Source organism: Haliotis rubra, unplaced genomic scaffold, assembly GCF_003918875.1.
Source record: "Haliotis rubra isolate DU_JTF1 unplaced genomic scaffold, ASM391887v1 Scf97, whole genome shotgun sequence".
Classification (NCBI taxonomy): Eukaryota; Metazoa; Mollusca; class Gastropoda; order Lepetellida; family Haliotidae; genus Haliotis; species Haliotis rubra.
The window spans coordinates 944796-962970 of record NW_025767712.1 but is presented as its reverse complement, the minus strand read 5'-3'; the positions used below and the strand labels follow the sequence as shown (position 1 = coordinate 962970).

Sequence of the window (18175 nt, the reverse complement as noted above, 5' to 3'; positions counted from 1 at the left end):
ATGAGTTTAGAGTTATACGTTTCTGCGAAGGAAAATTCCAAACTGACGTTTCTTTTGCAGCTTATTATATTTAGAGAGCATTTAAGAAGCGTTCGCAGTTTTCACCAGATGAACATTATATTATATTTATTATTCAGCACTGTCATATTGATTCTTTGAGTTTTTCTAAAATACTGTTATTTCATGTATTTTGATAAATTATGATATTTTAAGTATCGTGTGTTTTTGTTTTAAAATGTGGCATGTTCCTACATGTATATATATATATATATATAGTATGCTAGAGCTTTCAACTCCAAGAGAGAGCAAAGGTTGAGATGCCGGTGTTCTGAAGCCAAAGCATAATTGCAAATTCCGATCTCAGAAAAGTCACTGAAAACGATGTATTCAGACATGTTGGCATTCATTCTGAACATTTATCTCCCCACGTTTGAATTATCATTCGAAAATAGGGCGTGTAGAATTATCGACCTTCATTTTGTTCACGCCATCAGGCGTTTTTTATTTTGGACTATCTTGGGTTATCTCTCCAGTTAAGGTAGAAGAAGAAGTTCATTCGTATTCAAGGCCTCGTGGCCAAAAGTACAAAAGTGTTTATACATAATTTCAGTACGCATGGACATCGAAGTGATTATTTACATATAATACAAGTTAAATTGGTAGATTGCTTGACAACAGTACAAGGATCTGTATCGCTGTATCGAAATGCTTCACTTAGGAAATAAAAGTTGTTACCCAAAATGTCTGCCAATATTGTATTTCTAAACTTCTCAAACACCACTCGAAGAAGGTATAATGATAGAGTGGACATAGCAAGTGCCACACACTGTTGAGTTAGGCCTTGTGTTTGGTGTTTTTGTTGAATTGCGCACTTAGCTATTCCAACTGTACATGGCAGCTTCCTGTAAGTATTGAAGTCTTGGACCAGGAATCTACTGACTGATATTCTAGAAAACAGTCCATGTTGTCGGTTATGATGTCACACATTATACAGTGTCACTGAACCTGACCATTATCCTCACAGGGGTAGCTGATTAGACTGGAATAAATTGCTGTAGATATATCCTAACACAGACTCTTCACAATGGTAGCTCAATGGATTGACATATGTTGCTGTGGATATATCCTAACACAGAGTCCCCACAGGGGTAGCTCACTGGACTGGCATAAGTTGGCCTGGATATAGCCTAACACAGAATCCTAACAGTCTGGTGGCTATGAACATATATAGCTGTAACTTTCAAGAATAGTTTCTTCGCAGATCCAGCACTAATCCAGCTTCATCACTGTGTCCTGCATAATTTAGTCTGGACCAAACAAATGATGGGGTCACAGTGACATAGTCAGCCAAGAAATCAAAACTTAGCAACAGATCTAGTTATCAAGGACAGCAACAGAACTTCTTACCAAGAACTTCCAAGAAGTATATGAAATGCATTTTATAGAATATGCTTCAGTGTGTATGATGCGTTCATTTCTGGTGTAGGTAACCAGATAATACAGCTCCAAAATTATCAATAAAACTGCATCACTAATCTTGGAAATATAAATCAGGAAAATCTAAATAATTTTATTCAATTAATCTTCATGTATGGGTAGGAGTGATTGGTCTGTTTCCACTGTATTCTTCAAAGACATAACTGCCATTGCAGTTTTGTTAAATGTTGTTTTGTCACAGAGACATACAGAAATGAAAGAGAAAAAAAGAGTTACGCAGTTATCTCCCCTAGGTGTGATGTCACAGCATTGTTCTCCCCAAGCCTTCATAAAAAATTCTAAAGAAAACTCTAACATACCTCTTCTCATACACTTTGTGGGGAGGTTTGGGAGGGACCTATATCCCATAATCCAGAGGTAATTTTACTAACAATTACTAACAATACCTGTAATTGTTCCTAATTATGTCGTAAACATTCCCTCTGGATTATGGTTGCCAGAATCCAACATAAGGATGGAGGGCCCCGTGGATGAGAGGAGATTAGGGATACCAATATCTTACTGGAATTATATAATTCTCAGAACAGAATAACTATGACTTCATGTCCTATGATACCCGCCACCATAATCCTAACAGATGGTTAATTGTAAGCTTCAATAAATAGGACAGGAAGTTAATGTGAGAAGAATTCTATTCATCTAGGAGAGTCTGCTAGATCATTCTTATTCCTTAGTAACCATCATTCTGTAGAGACTATGTTTCTATCTTCCTTAGAAATAATGACGTCACTTCCGGTTCAATGACGTCACTTCCGGTCTACATGGTATTCCTTTCGATCATTTAGAGGTGAATAAAACACCCCGTCTCGTCTCATGACGTCACCTCCGGTTCTATGACGTCAATTCCGGTCTTATGACGTCACTACCGGTTTATGACGTCACCTGTAACCGGTCCTCTGACGTAACTTTCTGATGACGTCATCCGGTCAACTTCCGTTTATGACTAACCTTCTATCATAGGAAGATCGAAACCTCACATCCTCTAAACATGTTCTTAATATGAATCTAGCATCACTCCCAGGGATCACTTGACCTTGTGAACCCCATCACCTGTGATACCAATCCCGCTACTATAGTGTTCAACCGTTAGTAAACAGGTCTTCTTAACCTCATTGTTCATAGGTCTACGTGTAGAATCTCTCCGAATCCCTATCCTTGACTGTCCCAGTCCCATCAAGATCCGAAGTCAGGCTGTGTCTCTCTCCAGTCCGTTGGAAGGCTCACTTTTGACTTCCGTGCCCTGCCCCCACCCCACCTTTTCCCCCCAGGCAGAGGAGAGATGCTGCCGTTTCACCCCACCGGGGAAGGAGGTCAGGCAGAGGAGAGATGCTGTGCCGTCACTAGAGGACCTAAGGGAATGGAAATTTCTGAGTTGATGTTTTGCTTGCAAGGGAGGAATAGACGGCGACGATTACGTCTAAATGGTAAAGTCCGCTGAATATACCAGCGAAAGGCACGAATTGGGCAAAGTAATCTTGCTCCGTCTGATCTAGAGGTAGGGTTAGGCAAGGCCGGTATCCTGTACATTCTAGGTCCTAAAGGTCCACCAGAAGTAGATTGGTTCTTAGCCACAAATTCTGGAAGTGTTCTGCAAGTCATGAACCGATATCCTTCCGCAAAAGCTATCGATTTAAAGTCCACTGCATGAATTTCTGATACTCTAGATGCTGTCACAAGGGCTAGTAGAAAAATAGTCTTAAATAATATAAATTTCAAAGACGTGGCTTGCATAGGTTCAAACTGAGCTCTCTGTGAAAATTCTGCAGAACTAGACCTAAGTCCCATTTTGGAAAAATAGATGGATTCACTACGTCCTTGAGTTGAAACGATCTGATCAATTTATTGAGCGATGAATTGGTTCCCACTGACAATCCCTGAATATCATAAACTGATGCAAAAGCCGATCTATAGCCTTCAATAGTATTGTGTTTCAACTTTTTAACATCTCTCAGATACAGGAGAAAATCAACTATCATGGGGATAGATACTGATGATTCAAGGAGTCCTCTGTCTCTTCTCCACTAGACAAATCGATTCCACTTGGCATTGTAAAGGGAAGCTGTAGATGGTCTAATTGCTTGTGTGATTGCCAAGGAAGATCTTTCATCAAACCCTTGCTGTTTGAGTGTTCTGCGGATAACCTCCACACGTGAAGAGAAGACTCTGAAGATTCTCGTGAACCTGAGTGGATCCAGGCTGACTGAGAAGATTCTCCCAATCCATCAGCTGAAGAGGCACATCCGTGAGAAGCTGAAGAAGCGTGGGGAACCAGGCTCTCGCAGGCCAGAGAGGAGCCACTAGGAAGACTACACAACTGTGAAGAATTATCTTGGATAGCACCTCAGGAATCATCTTGAACGGCAGAAACGCATACGCGATCATATTGTCCCAAGGAATCTACATGACATCCACTGCCTATGCTAGAGGATCTGGCACTGGACTGACATAAGTGGGAGACTCCCATCCCTGCATGTCGCAAAAGATCTATAATCGGAGTCTCCCATCTCTGTCCGAGTCCATTCTGTAGAGATGACCCTGTCCTGTCTTGACAAGGAATCCGCCAGGATGTTGAAGCGTCCCGGAATATGCGGATCCCTTAAGTAGCATTTCATGAGATCGGCAGTCACAAGCAGTTGCTGAGTGGTCTGCAATAGTTGATGGGAGCTGGTACCTCCCTGTTTGTTTACATAAGTTACAACAGTGGAATTGTCCGTGGCTAACATGATGCTTTTCCCGTGAATAATCCGACTCCAATGAGAGCCCTTACTATTGCCAACATCTCCAGAACATTGATATGATATGCACTCTCCTCCAGGGTCCATTTGCCTTGAACTTGAAATAGATCCATGTGTACTCCCCATCCCGTAGTGGAAGCATCTGAATACATCGTGAGATCCTGAGGGGGTGGCCGAAACGGTGCTCCCGTAAGAACATTTGATTCCCGAGTCCACCAAATAAGTTCTGACTTTACATGGTCCGGTCAAACAATTATCGAGTCTAGATCTAGCATCCGGCACTGGTTTAGCCAGACCTGAGTCTCTCTAAGATGGATCCTCCCTCGCAGTGTGAAATCCTGGATATAAGTTAAGATCCCTACCAGAGACATCCACCTCCTGACTGATGCCTGTGGAACTCTCACGACCAGATGAATTCTTTCCTGTAAATTCTCCCAACGATCCTGCAGAGGAAATATACGGCATACTCTCGTATCCAGAACAGCTCCTAGGAATTTTATCCAAGGTGATGGAGTCAATTCCGATTTCTCTGGGTGAACAATGAGTCCCAAATGAGTGAATATGTGTACAATAAACTTGGTCTGAACCACAAGCCTGTTGGTGATTATATTCATGGCAAAAAAATCGTCAAGATAGCCAAAAATGTCTATGCGTCTGTGATGAAGGAAGGCCAGTATGGGAGTTATTATCGCTGTGAACAGTCAAGGGGCAAGTGATATCTCGAATGGTAGAACTCTGAACTGATATCTGCGACCATTGACTGCAAACCTCAGGTATCTCTGACAGAGGATGTATTGGCACATGCAGGTAAGCATCCTTCAAATCTAGACTTACAAACTTCTGAAGAAAGCTCTTGTTGAGAATCTTTAGATCGATTATCATACGCATCTCTTCCATGTATTTTTTGGCAACTACAAAAAACCGGAGAATAAAATCCCTCTGAAGTTTCTTGGGGAGACAGGTTCACAATGGCTTCCTTTTCCAATAGTTGTTGAATAGCTTTGTTGGCCGCTGTTAGTCGATGGCCTTGAATAAAATATCTCTGACCTGTCAGCTGACAAGTGACTGGAGGTCCAGCATGCCAGGGTAGCATAAATCCCAGACGCACTACTGAGAGAATCCACGAATCCTGTATGATTAATTCCCAATTCTTGTGATACTGTGCCAGACGACCCCCTACCAGCGATGGAGTCACCGGTTGAACAAAATTGAATTCTATCTCCTAGTCCAGTGTCAGTTCCAAATCGTAAGGAATAGAATCTGTTTCTAGAGGGAAGTCAGAACCTCCTAGCCCTTGAGGGGCGAAAAGACCTAGACCTCCTACCTCTACCTCTAGAGCTTGCAAAAGAGCCCCTGCTAGAGGAGGCCGATGTACGTGGTCTAGCGTCCAAGGCTCTATCAACGCTGAACGTTGTAGTGGGGCCTGTCGATACAAGGATTGAGGCCGAGACCAGGATGAAGCTGCATGCATCTCTTCTACCTCTAGGTGCACTTCTGAACCTATTCTGAGCCAGGAGGGCCGAAGCTAAACGCTGATTAAGATTCCTTTTAGCAATAGCATCTTTTGCCTCAACTGCTTGTTGACACTGACCGTTGAAGGTTGCCTCTGAATTCAAGGGTTGCTGAAACATCAGCTCCTTAGTGGATTCCGGTAAATTCCTATCAGATTTCAACTTGTGCGCCCTATCCATGAGTCTGCCCAAGGAATAGACTTGATTCTGAGTAGCGTCCAATACAGCATGATATAAGACATCCAGGTTAGAATGAGCCAAGGCTACTTCATGCACCGACATAGCCACAAAAATATCCTTCTTAATGTTCGTATAGTCCTTGAATACTGGAGGGAGTAACGCCCGTACACCCGCCGCAAACCAATTAACATAAGAGAGGATGTAGATGGTTGATCGCAAGGACGTGTCAACTCCTTAAACTCCCTGGGTTGGCATGGTAACGGAGAATCCTTTTGATTTCTAGCCTCTAGCAGATAAAATCCTTATCCAAATGTGAATCCGATTGTAAACAGGATACGCAGGCCTATGAGAAATCCTAGGAAAGTTCGCCAATGAAGTTGATTTAGCTAACAAGTCATTAGTTATTCAAGGCCGATTTCACTACTGATGAATGACAGTCTGGGTGTACGCTCCAGAGGTAAGCAGCCAGAAGAACCCAATTTAATGGGTATTTCATGTTCCATATCCTCAGCTGGCGGAGGTAAGGTACTTGGATACAATCCATATAAATAATCCATTTTCTCCTTCAAAGTCCATCCGGGAGCGTAATCTTCCGCAGCCGTATCCACAGAAGGCAACATAACACAACCCTCCTTCATTACTTCATTATCAACTCAGGATTAGATACTGGGTAGGCTGTATGCCCCTCCGAGTCCGGTAAGTCCTGGATTAACGGTAAGGTCGGCGGATTCTCCGTGTCTATAAAGTCCTGGTTAGCCGTAGCCGTGACTGTTGCCGTGGCATGACTACCTGTGGAATTCCCTGTAGGACAAGCAGCCCTCTGCTGGGAGTCCGCCATGAAACCCGTGCTATCTGACGGCTGGTAAGGGACCGTGTCGGCAGCCTGAACCTGGCTAACGGAATTTCTCTCTCTCTGAAGCTGATTGAGGTTGAGATGCAGATTTCTTAATTTTTATGAATCTGATTATTCCGATAATGTCCTTTTCCTGGAATTATTGCAGGCTTTGTCCATAATTAACCAGTCTTCTTTTGATAATTTTGAGCACAGTAAGCAACAATTATCTAAAGAGCAAGGCGATCCCACAAAAGACGAGGCACATAATGAATGAGGGTCCGATTCAGCCATGAATCTTTGGCATTGCAAGCATTTGTTTTGCGACATTTTGTGTAAGTGCTAATGGCGGGAAAACTTAACTCCTCACAAGTAAAGCAATTTGCAAAAAATACACTTCAAAAATGAATGCGATGGTCAGAGCAACAACCGATGCGATCTCACTAACCAGTTCACTTGCAAAATTCACTTGTGGAGACTTTCACTGATAATTTCTCTTCCACTTCTGTGAAATGTCTGAACGTGACCCATACAGAAAAAATTATGAGGGCTTGGAGAGAACAATGCTGTGACATCACAGCTAGGGGAGATAACTGCGTAACTCTTTAGGCATACCACTAGGGATAACTATGACTTAGTTTCTTTCAGAGAACTTTTTTCTCTTTCATTTCTGTATGTCACTGTCATACCACAGGAAACTGGCAACCATAATTCAGAGGGAATGTTTACAACATAATTTAGTAATTTCATAGCATGTCAGCTTCATTTGGGAGGAACGCAAGAAGTGACATGTCTTTGATGGTTACTCCTTTGGTGAAACCCACAAGCATAGATATGGTGCTTAAAACCTGGAAAAATATTCAGGGCAAATCTAGGATTCTGGCGAACCCAGGGTATGTAGCCCTGAACAGCGAAATTGATCACCTTAAATGACTGGAAACATAATTAGGGCAAGTCAGGGATTCTGGCACACCCAGGGTATGTAACTCTTAACCGCGAACTTCAGCTCCTTAAACAACTGGAAACATAATTAGGGCAAATCTAGCATTCTGGCTAACCCAAGGTATGTAACCCTGAACTGCGAACTCAGTTGTTCATCCCTGCATTCAACTCGCTAGATGCCATGGCTGCTATTCTAATTCTGCAGACCTGAGCAGATCCGAGTTAGAATTGGTCTTCAGCAACTCAGTTTAGGGTTCAGTTTATAGTAACAGGCGTCTAACGGGATCGGGTGGTCAGGCTCGCTGACTTGGTTGATACATGTCATCATATCCCAGTTGCATACATCACTGCACATGTTGTTGATCACTGGATTGTCTGGTTCAGACTCGATTATTTACAGACCACTACCATATACCGGTAGCTGGAATATTGCCGAGTGTGACGTGATATAAGTGGTATATATTATACTCACCTACAACAGAAGGTAAAGAGTGCTGCACATGCTCTTCTCCAGCCTGGGTCCAGATGATGTTATCAGCCCAAGGTGCAAGGCTGAGACATTGTCTTGGTGTAACTAGGGAATTCATAACTGGTAAACTACCGTAGATAAGAGGAGGTCCTAACTTGACCCTTAAAATCAGTATCATGATGGTATATCATGAACATTTGAGTGCTCAAAGACTTCAACCAAACTTGCCAGTCCTTCAACTTATCATCATTTAACCATATTATACCAGGTAAATTGCTTCACTTCCTATAAAACAACAAACATCAGTTTGAATAATAAATGTTTATTACATATTGACAAGATATAGACAAACAGTATATATTGCTGATGTTTGCAACAGCGAATAAAACAGTGCAATGAGGTCCCCCTGTTTGTTGGTCCACCGATTGGAGACACTCCAGAAGACATCCAGACAAATGATCCCGATGTATTCAGGGTTACATCCAGACAACTGTTCTCCCACTGTAAAGTGTTTGTTTGTATTATCACAGATAATATGACTTTTGTCTGATTTTCTGAGGAAAGGGGATGCAATGTATTTTTTTTTTAAATGTCAACAAATTTCCTCATGCAAATTTAACTAAAATTTTGGTACAAAAATACAAGTGAGAATTTAAAACAACAAGGTTATAGTTTAGTGACAACTACTGGGACAACTTGTGGACAACTACTGGGGAGCATGTAGTGGAGGTGGATACATGATGTCCAGGTGTATGGTTGAAACATTGTCACCTAGGTAACACGGAGGAGACAAGTGTTTACCATATTTCTTCCAAAAGATGGGCGCCCATCTCTGGGCCTCTCACAGATAAAACCAAAGACGTAAGAACAGAAGCTGGGTCTCAGATAAAATTCTTCAAACTGCAGTATAAAATGTGGAGGCTAATCTGTTTAAGCAGTCATACAATTTCTGTCACTTACCAACAAATTGTGGATAGGGCACCTGGTCTTTAATAAAGCTTGCTAAAATAAATACTTTGTTTCTCATGAGCTGACTCCTATTATATTTATTAAAAGATTAAAGTTGTTATTCTGACTGTAAGAAAACAACATTGGTCAACAATTTCTTTGTGCCAGATACCAATGTTCTGCACCTTCAGATGAAGAGGCTGTTTAATACAATAAATGTTTCTTAAAAAATATAATCTTTTCTTCCTAGCATATTAACATCATAAAGAGGTCATAAGAAGCAGGAATATGTTCTTTTAAAGTGGACTGAAGTTGAGGTTATGGTAATGTTCAAAAGTATAAAGATAGATAAGAGAATATTCATAAAAAATACAATTATATATGACCCGGAAAAACACTATGAAATCCAAATAAGACTTGACTGTATCAGTACATGTTTGCCCACACTGTAGCTTCAGGGAGAGGTTCTATTCTGTATAACGAATTTTGTAACAGATCCCTGTGATACGTCAGAAATAGTTTTGTTAGGAGGTCTGGATAGTCCAATCTACAGCAAGTCTACCCACAGAATATACACTTACATCTGAACATAGACTTAGGTCTTAGAACTTAATCAGACATAATCAGTATTTTGATATTGCTCAATCACTCACAAGTGCAACACACAACACAAGCCTTTCCAGTCTTCAGTGACTGGAAGATTGTCAGCAATTCTTGTTACAAAAGACAAAAAGTATCCCCTAACCAATCTGGAAAATGTTCACTTTAAAATTATTGTAAAATAAATCAGATTTCATCAATAAACTCTTGATTTCCAGCAGATACTGATGTTCAAATTAAAAACATCATGATTTATAATTCAGTTCAAATATGCAATATGATTTGAATGAAATGAGAAGTACTTAGTCACAGTAATTTTCAAGCATCAGTTAAAACCAAGGATGATCTTAACCAGGCCTACCAATGAAAACCGCCAGAGAGCATTGAAAGTATTGAATATATGCACAAACTGCAAACTTTAAGACACAATCCCAATAAAGAGTGCATTGATATGTTTAACATCTGTCCATTTGTAATATAAGTGAGTGAGTATTGTTTTACACTGTTTTTAGGAATATTCCAGCAATATCACAGCAGGGGACACTGGAAATGGGCTTTCACACATTGTACCCATATGGGGGAATCAAACCTGGGTCTTCACCTTGAAGAGCAAATGCTGTAATCCAGAGCACCACACCCCCATGTGCAATGAAACCAAGCATGATAAATCATGCATACTTGCAGTCCCTATTGAGTGAGTGACTGAGTTTGGTTTTACGCCGCTTTTAGCAATATTCCAGCAATATCACAGCAGGGGACACCAGAAATGGGCTTCACACATTGTACCAATGTGAGGAATGGAACATGGGTCTTCGGTGTGACGAGTGAATGCGTTAACCACTAGGCTACCCCATCGCCCGCAGTCCCTACTGAAAATGTGGCAGGTTTTAATCATTATACAGTGCACACTTTATGGGGTTTGTGTCAGGAAAGACGTCCCTTACAACCCACTGAGTATATACATATACGGCAAACATTCACTGGGTATAGTAGTCTGGCTAATTTTAATTGGGTAATGGGGAATCATTAATCTTCCATTATTTGGATCACAGATAACAAATTCATTCTCTTCATTTATGATTCCACACAAGAGGTTTACAAATGTATTTGTTAATCATTTTTGACACAAATCTACTTTCCTGCGGCCAGTAAGTTACTGCTGTTCTTTTTCCCACCCTGTTTACAGGAATTTTACATTTCAACTCTACAGAGCAGAAAAGGGACATGTGTTTCATTATTAAATAATCTCTTTGAAATCAGATCTTATATTTGGCTACCTCTCTTTGTGAAGATCTGACAACCCCACCATAAAAGGTGTAAGCAATTTAAATGAAGGATACCTTTGTTTTTCATTTGGTCATCTGTCAGCTTCCCAAAACTAGTCATTTCTTTTACATCTGAATTTGGAAATTTGGTACTCCCTTTTGGATGATAGTGCTATGGCTCTCAAGAAATGACAGGGTGTATTCAGTGTTTGCCCTTAATTCTGGAAAGCTGGAGACCCTAAGGACCCAGAACTATAAAAACTGGTGGGTCCTGATCAGAATGTGTAGGCCGTATATTTTAGCTACAATATAAGTAATTTCCATCAAACAAGGCCACAAGGAGCAGCATAAAAAAAAGCTGTAGGTCCGAGTGGTTTTCAGTCGGCTTTGGGCCAAGGGACTGAAGTTAATTTCGGATGCTGTGTGTATTAAATATCCACAGCAATACAGCCTTTATTACATACATTCAAATCTGGCCATCTTAAAATCACTTTTGATACAGAAAAGCTGGGGCGAATGCTTCACTTGCATCAAGAATTTAGAAGCCTCAGCATTGTTTTGCTGACTTGAATTATTATCTAAACAGATAATGATAACAATTACTTTAATGTGAAAAGATAATTTCTTGTTCCAATCCATGGAAAGGTGTGTCAGTCAGAAAATATTTATATTTTAGCTACTTTTAGTTTACACTGTATAACTCTAGCCTTTATTTAGTCCATGAAACCCATCAACCATCATATTAAGAAATGCTACATTAGGCTGTGGTCAGGTGAAAACACCAAACATTTGTTTTTATCACAGTAATCGATTTGGCAAGATACAAATTAGACTTTGTCTATCACACAATTTTAAAGCTATTAATATCATAAGGGAAAAGAATTATGAAGTCTTTGATCTGAGTTAAATTTAGCAGAAATGACTGAAAGCTGAAATAGCAAAACATAAATAATCAAATTACACAGAAAGAAGTCAACACATAAAGGTGAGTAGCTTATGGAAGATGTAATCTTAAATCTGCCAACATATCTTTACCCATCTTCTACAACCCAGTGTACTATACCTTCATCTCCATTCTATAAAGTAAATTAATCTTGACCCATTGGCTACTACAACACTGTTTTGAGTATTATTCAAATGTAACAATGCTAAAAATAGATGTTACCTCCAATTACTATCACAAGCAGGTACATTCATGTTCTATGTTACAGACAGACATGATATAACAAACAAGCTATGGCAGCCAATGTGTCTATGGTATTTAACACAACTGAATGGAGACAAAACACCCTTGATTATAGAGGATGATCTTAGCTGAACGGACAGAACTGTAGAAACAGTTAACTACAAATCTTTAATCATATTTGAAATTTAAGCAAAGATCAGTCACACTTCTTTTCATTACCAGTCAAGTCTGCAAACATGACTAGTATTTATGAAATGAAGTTTACCCACAAACAGCTTACATGAAACTTAAAAACTACATTTTCAAAAATAAACAAGGACATAATTAATTTCAATAGTAAAAAAACATTTTGACAAATTGGCTTAAGATGAGTAAATAGCATGAAATAAATCAAAACAAGAAAGCTGTATCTAAAACATCTCAACTTTGAACTTACATACAATGGGTTAGACATCACTTCCAGGAAACCCACTCTGTTGGATAGTATTCACGTCTGACCTAATACTGTTCATTGTTAATGGAGTTTGATAAGGTAAAAACCTTCAAGTAAAATACACCAATAAGTGAGTGAGTTTGGGTTTACGCCGTGATTAGCAATATTCCAGCAATATCACGGCGGGGGACACCAGAAATGGGCTTCACACACTGTACCCATGTGGGGAATCGAACCTGGGTCTTCAGCATGACGAGCGAATGCTTTAACCACTAGGCTACCCCCCTGGCCACTCCAATAATAATAGGGGTTAAACTTATATGTTTTTAAAATGGGTTTGTTATTACATGACTGACCTCATCAACACTTGTGATTATCCTTTCATATCTTAAATATTGCAAATTTGTAAAACAGATATGAAATCAAGCACATCTTTTTCCACTGAATAATTGATGTAAGCACATACATGACCATACATTTAATTTTTATTGGTTTTCAAATGCTTGAAACAGTGCAAAATGTTTAAAATCAGACAAAGAAATTGAACAGATGAGAAGCTACATTGTTGCTCTGAATAAACCTTGATAACAATCATGAAGTCAGGAAATCCAAGATGGGTTACAGAAGTCTGTATGTACATTGGACTCATAGCACTGAACATGCATAGACACATCACAGACAAATCTCAGGTGAAATATACATGGAGTTATGGCAACTTGGTGAAGCAAAACTTTCAGTCTATGTGCATAATTACAACAGTTTCACTGGACTTTTGATTCGTCTGTTATGTACATGACATAGATTTCAGTTTGCGATTTAGGACACTTGATAAAGCCTATCTCAAGTAAAATAGATATGAGTGTAAACAGCTGAGCTGATGAAGATGTAAATGTGAAACGTATTTGGCATAGACAGAGTCAATGATGAGTATAATGGATGCCGCTGTTAATACCATATTGAAATACTGCTGTTTGAGTAGGGCAGGATGGAGGTAGGAAGAGAGGGGTGTAATATGGCAGAAGTGGAGTAAGTTGATATTTACTCTACTTTAGCAATATTCCAATATTGGTAATAGTAATATTCATGACAGGGCAGAAGAAATGGTCTTCCCACATATTACCTGAATGGAAAGACAGTTTTCGGCTATAGAGGCTCAAATATTGTGCAGTTTGAGCTACTTCATCTCTGCAAGCTGATTATGAAAGTGAATGCCTGAATAACAGTGAATATGTGTGTGTTTCATATGTCGTGATTTTGCAAATGTCAATATGATATATCATGGTAAATAACAATTACTGTGCATATATATGGTAAATATGTATTGAAATCATAGTGTAAAAATAATAGAATTTTTTCTCTTAATATCTGTCAAACCTCATTCGATGAAGAAACTGATCTGATACCAAAAGAAAAATCATATCTTTCACATTGATGAGTGGGTGTATGGTCACATGAGACTATTGCATTTTGTAGGCTTTCCATCACTTTTTACGACTAGCTCAAGCATTGAACATTCTCTACAAGTAACAACAGATATGTGGAATGTTTAGATTTACACACAACAAATGGAATAAAATCAATATTTAATATACATATCGGTGGGCACCAAATGCTATATATATCACATTTCTGTACATTAAAATAATTTTTTATAAATCATTTTGGGTAGGCAACAGTATATATGGCAACATTTTATCACAACTTTGTAATCTCATCATAGTCATTCACCAATACCCCACGTACAAATCTCTTTGAAGGTGTTGGTGGTGACATGGTTTCTGAAGAGTTGTCTTTCCTTGCATCATCTAAAGACTCCTGGTCATTATCCTTGATATCAGAAACCTGTGGTATATCAAACTGATCTCTTGCCTTTGGCTGGAATTCAAGGGTGGCATCTTCCAGTAGATTGTTTGGCATGTCAATGCATTTATCCAAACTGTCTGATTCAGCTTCAATGTTTTCTCCCTCGCTAGATTCAGCTTTGAGGTCATTTCCCTGGCCAGATTCATCTTCAAAGTTATCTCCCAGGCCAGATTCATCTTCAAAGTTATCTCCCTTGCTGGATTCATCTTCAAAGTTATCCCCCTTGCTGGATTCAGCTTCAAAGTTATCCCCCTTGCTGGATTCAGCTTCAAAGTTATCTCCCTTGCTAGATTCAGCCTCAAAGTTATCTCCCTTGCTGGGTTCAGCTTCAAAGTTATCTCCCTGGCTAGATTCAAATTCAGTGTTATCTCCCTTGTCCGATTCACCTTTAGAGTGACCTCCCAAGTCAGGTATGTCTTTAGAGTTACCTTCAAGAGGCATTAAATTGTCCACAGTTAGTTCAGCACTGTTTTCGGAATCTTTGTGGTCCCTTGGAAACACCTGTGTGTCTGTAATGTCAGAGTTACTTTCCTTAAATGACTCTTCAGCCTGAAAACTTTCTTCTGATTTGTCCCCTTTCGGGACTTCTCTCTCCTGATTTTCTGCATTGGTAATTAATGAGCTTACACTTTTATTGGATAGGGAATCCACTTTATTCTTGCGGATTCCTTGCAATGACACTATATCTGAGCAGCTTGCACTGGAGTCGAGGAATGCATCGTTGTCATCAGAAAAGCTGTCATTTAATGCAATATCATTGAGAGAAATTTCACTGGAGTCATCAACACTGTTTGGGTAGGCCCTGGGAAACAGGAAGTGTTGTTGTGTGAGCTTGTTGGGGAGGTTTTGAAGCATCTGAGCAGGCGAGACAACCATGCTGAAGCGATCCCAGTCACTAGAGGCAGAGCTTCGGAGGCTGCTCCGGACAGATGAAAATCGAGAAAATCCACCATTACCTGATAAAGAAAAAAACATAACACTCAATTTTTATGCTGTTTACCACACTAAAAACTAGTCCCATGTTTCCTTCCCTAATAACTATCCTGTGTTACACTGACTCTGAAATATTGATAACTCTGGGCTGTCCCCTAATAAAAACATTTAACACTGAATCAGCAGCATGGCAGCAACAGGAGTGCCCAAATTCTGCATCTTAAATGTCGACAATCACAGCCAACCACTTAACAAATGTACCTGACAGCATTGAAATTTAAATAATTCCCCCATAAATATTGATGGCTAACATCAACACATAATTATTTAAACATAAGGAGAAAAGTAAGTTTGTGAGGTGAAGTGGGCATAACACCTGATGCCTGACAGACCTGACTTGGTTAGGTGAGCTAAAACAAGGGAACTTTGGTGACATTAGAAGTCATTAGAAGTCATTGCTCAGAGGCAATTGTTCAAACTAGTCACCCTAGTTACTTACCTTCTGAGCAGTGGGGTAGGCTAGTGGTTAAAGCATTCACTCGTCACACCGAAGACCCAGGTTTGATTCCCCACATGGGTATAATGAGTGAAGCCCATTTCTGGTGTCCCCTGCCATGATTTTGCTGGAATATTGCTAAAAGCGGCGTAAAACTAAACTCACTCACACATTCACTCACCTTCTAGTATCCTGTGCTCCGTTTTTTCCAGGCAACGTAACTCAGCCAGTTTGGCCTTCAATACTTGCTGCAAAACACAACAAAAACAATCAATGTTTATTTCAAGAACCATATAAAGCAGCGTATATTTTATTGATGATTCCAAGGGGGTCACCCATTTTGTTCTGGGGAGGCTTCAAATTTGTACACATGTACTTGGGGGGTCTACACCTTTGTGCATAAAAATGCTTTAAAATTATGGGAAGGGAGGAGAGGTCACTGATTTTGTACATGGCATGTGGTGGGGGGGGAGGAGGGACACTTACTTTTTACATAAAATAGCAGGGATGGGGTTGGGGTGTGTGCATGTGTGTTCGTGTGTGTGTGTGTGTGTGCGTGTGTGTGTGTGCGTGTGTGTGTGTGTGTGTGTCATTCACATTGTACTTGCTTCTCCATAAATATCATCACCACTCTGGACATAAATTATGATCAGTCCCCTACAATAGTTTATAAGTATATCAAAATTAACTTGAACTGTTTAGTGAGAAATACGTTATGACTCTATGCATAATAAATATATGTCCTTGTGTTTACAATGTGACAATTAAGAATCCTTCTTTGAGAGGCATTTAGAAGTTGGAGCAGTAAGGAAGGATAACAATATATGGATGACCAACTTCTTTATTGCTGTGAGAGCGACGTTTCGGTGTAGGTTCTAACACCGTTATCAAGCGAGTGATGAATCCAAAACAAGAACTGCATACTGGTCTCTCACCTTGAGTCTGATGAATCTCTCGTAAAGCTCTACCTTGCGACAGCAGTCTTCAAACAGCACAACGAGCCTGCGAAATCATCAATGCTTCTTATACTCAACTGTTAATTATGGCAACACCAAGCAGGAACAATCAACTGAGAATATTCCATTTCCATAACGGATGTCACAATTATAGAATACTATAAATATTTGTAATATTTTATGTCAAAGTCATGATACTTTCACCTTACAACTGATGTATACAGCTATATTCCTTTGAAACATTCCACTTGGAAGTGAAGCACATTCATCTTCAGCAAAGTCAGCTTGTTTAATTATATGGATAGATTCTTCATGTACTTCTTCATGAGATTTTACAGTCCGTTTGAGACAAAATGATACAAATGAATTGCAATCTAACACAAAGACAAATAGACATAAAAGAATCAAACCAAAGCGAACGGCAATAAAAACAACAGACCAACTCTAGAAAAAGAATTGCATAATTTTTGTCACAAATATAAAAAAGTTGTCTAAGAAACTGTCATCATTTATTTGTGCGTTTTCCCAGTTTGTTACAAGGGCGCAGTGACAACTAAAGGAACAGCGAAAAGTGAGATGCTCGTGCATTAGTGACGTCAGAGACATGTGGCTACTGCTGATTGACAAAGTGAGAGAAAATGAAATTTTCTCATGACGTAAAGTCTGTAATTTACAAAGTCTATGATTTCTTCAAGGATGAAAATGACAGGGGTTGACTGACTGACTGACTGAGTTTGGTTTTACGCCGTGATTAGCAATATTCCAGCAACATCACGGCGGGGACACCAGGAATGGGCTTCACACATTGTGCGAATGTGGGGATTCGAACCCGGGTCTTCGGCGTGAAGAGCCAACGCTTTAACCATTAGGCTACCCCACCGCCCCGACAGGTGGTGACCCATGTATGCAATTACTAAGTAGGCCTACATACAGCGCACTGCCTGTTGGTGTACGTGTCATCTCGCCAGCTCAAAAATTTGTTGAGAACCCGTTAACCACGTGCATCTCGCTTTTCACGCTGTTCCTTTAGTTGTCAATGCGCCCTTGTAACAAACTGGGAAAACGCACACATAAAAAATGACAGTTTCTTAAACAACTTTTTTATTTTTGTTGCACTAATTATGCATTTTTTTTTTTGAGTTGGTCGGTTGTTTTTATTGCAGTCCGCATTGGTTTGATTCTTTTATTTCAATTTGTTTCTGTGTTAGATTGCAATTAATCAGTATCATTTTGTCTCAAACGGACTGTACAGACTGAAAGGATGTTGTGTGGGCTTGCAAAGTTATCTCCCCTCCCTTGCTCCAAATACTTTGTTCACATGCACATTCA

At 39.8% G+C, this 18175-nt stretch overlaps 1 protein-coding gene across 3 annotated transcripts in view; it reads right to left on the bottom strand.

Annotated features, from left to right (window-relative positions):
- Positions 1-13070: 13070 nt before the first annotated feature.
- The window catches only part of LOC124265256, a 43263-nt gene continuing 38158 nt past the window's right edge, over positions 13071-18175 (bottom strand). For all 3 annotated transcript variants that reach the window (XM_046700044.1, XM_046700042.1, XM_046700043.1), the window contains exons 5-7: positions 16826-16892; positions 16072-16138; positions 13071-15417 (exon numbers count right to left, since the gene is read on the bottom strand). In XM_046700044.1, coding sequence (XP_046556000.1) covers positions 14294-15417; positions 16072-16138; positions 16826-16892 — 1258 coding nt within the window. In that variant the 3' untranslated portion in view covers positions 13071-14293. The remainder of the gene's footprint in view (positions 15418-16071; positions 16139-16825; positions 16893-18175) is intronic.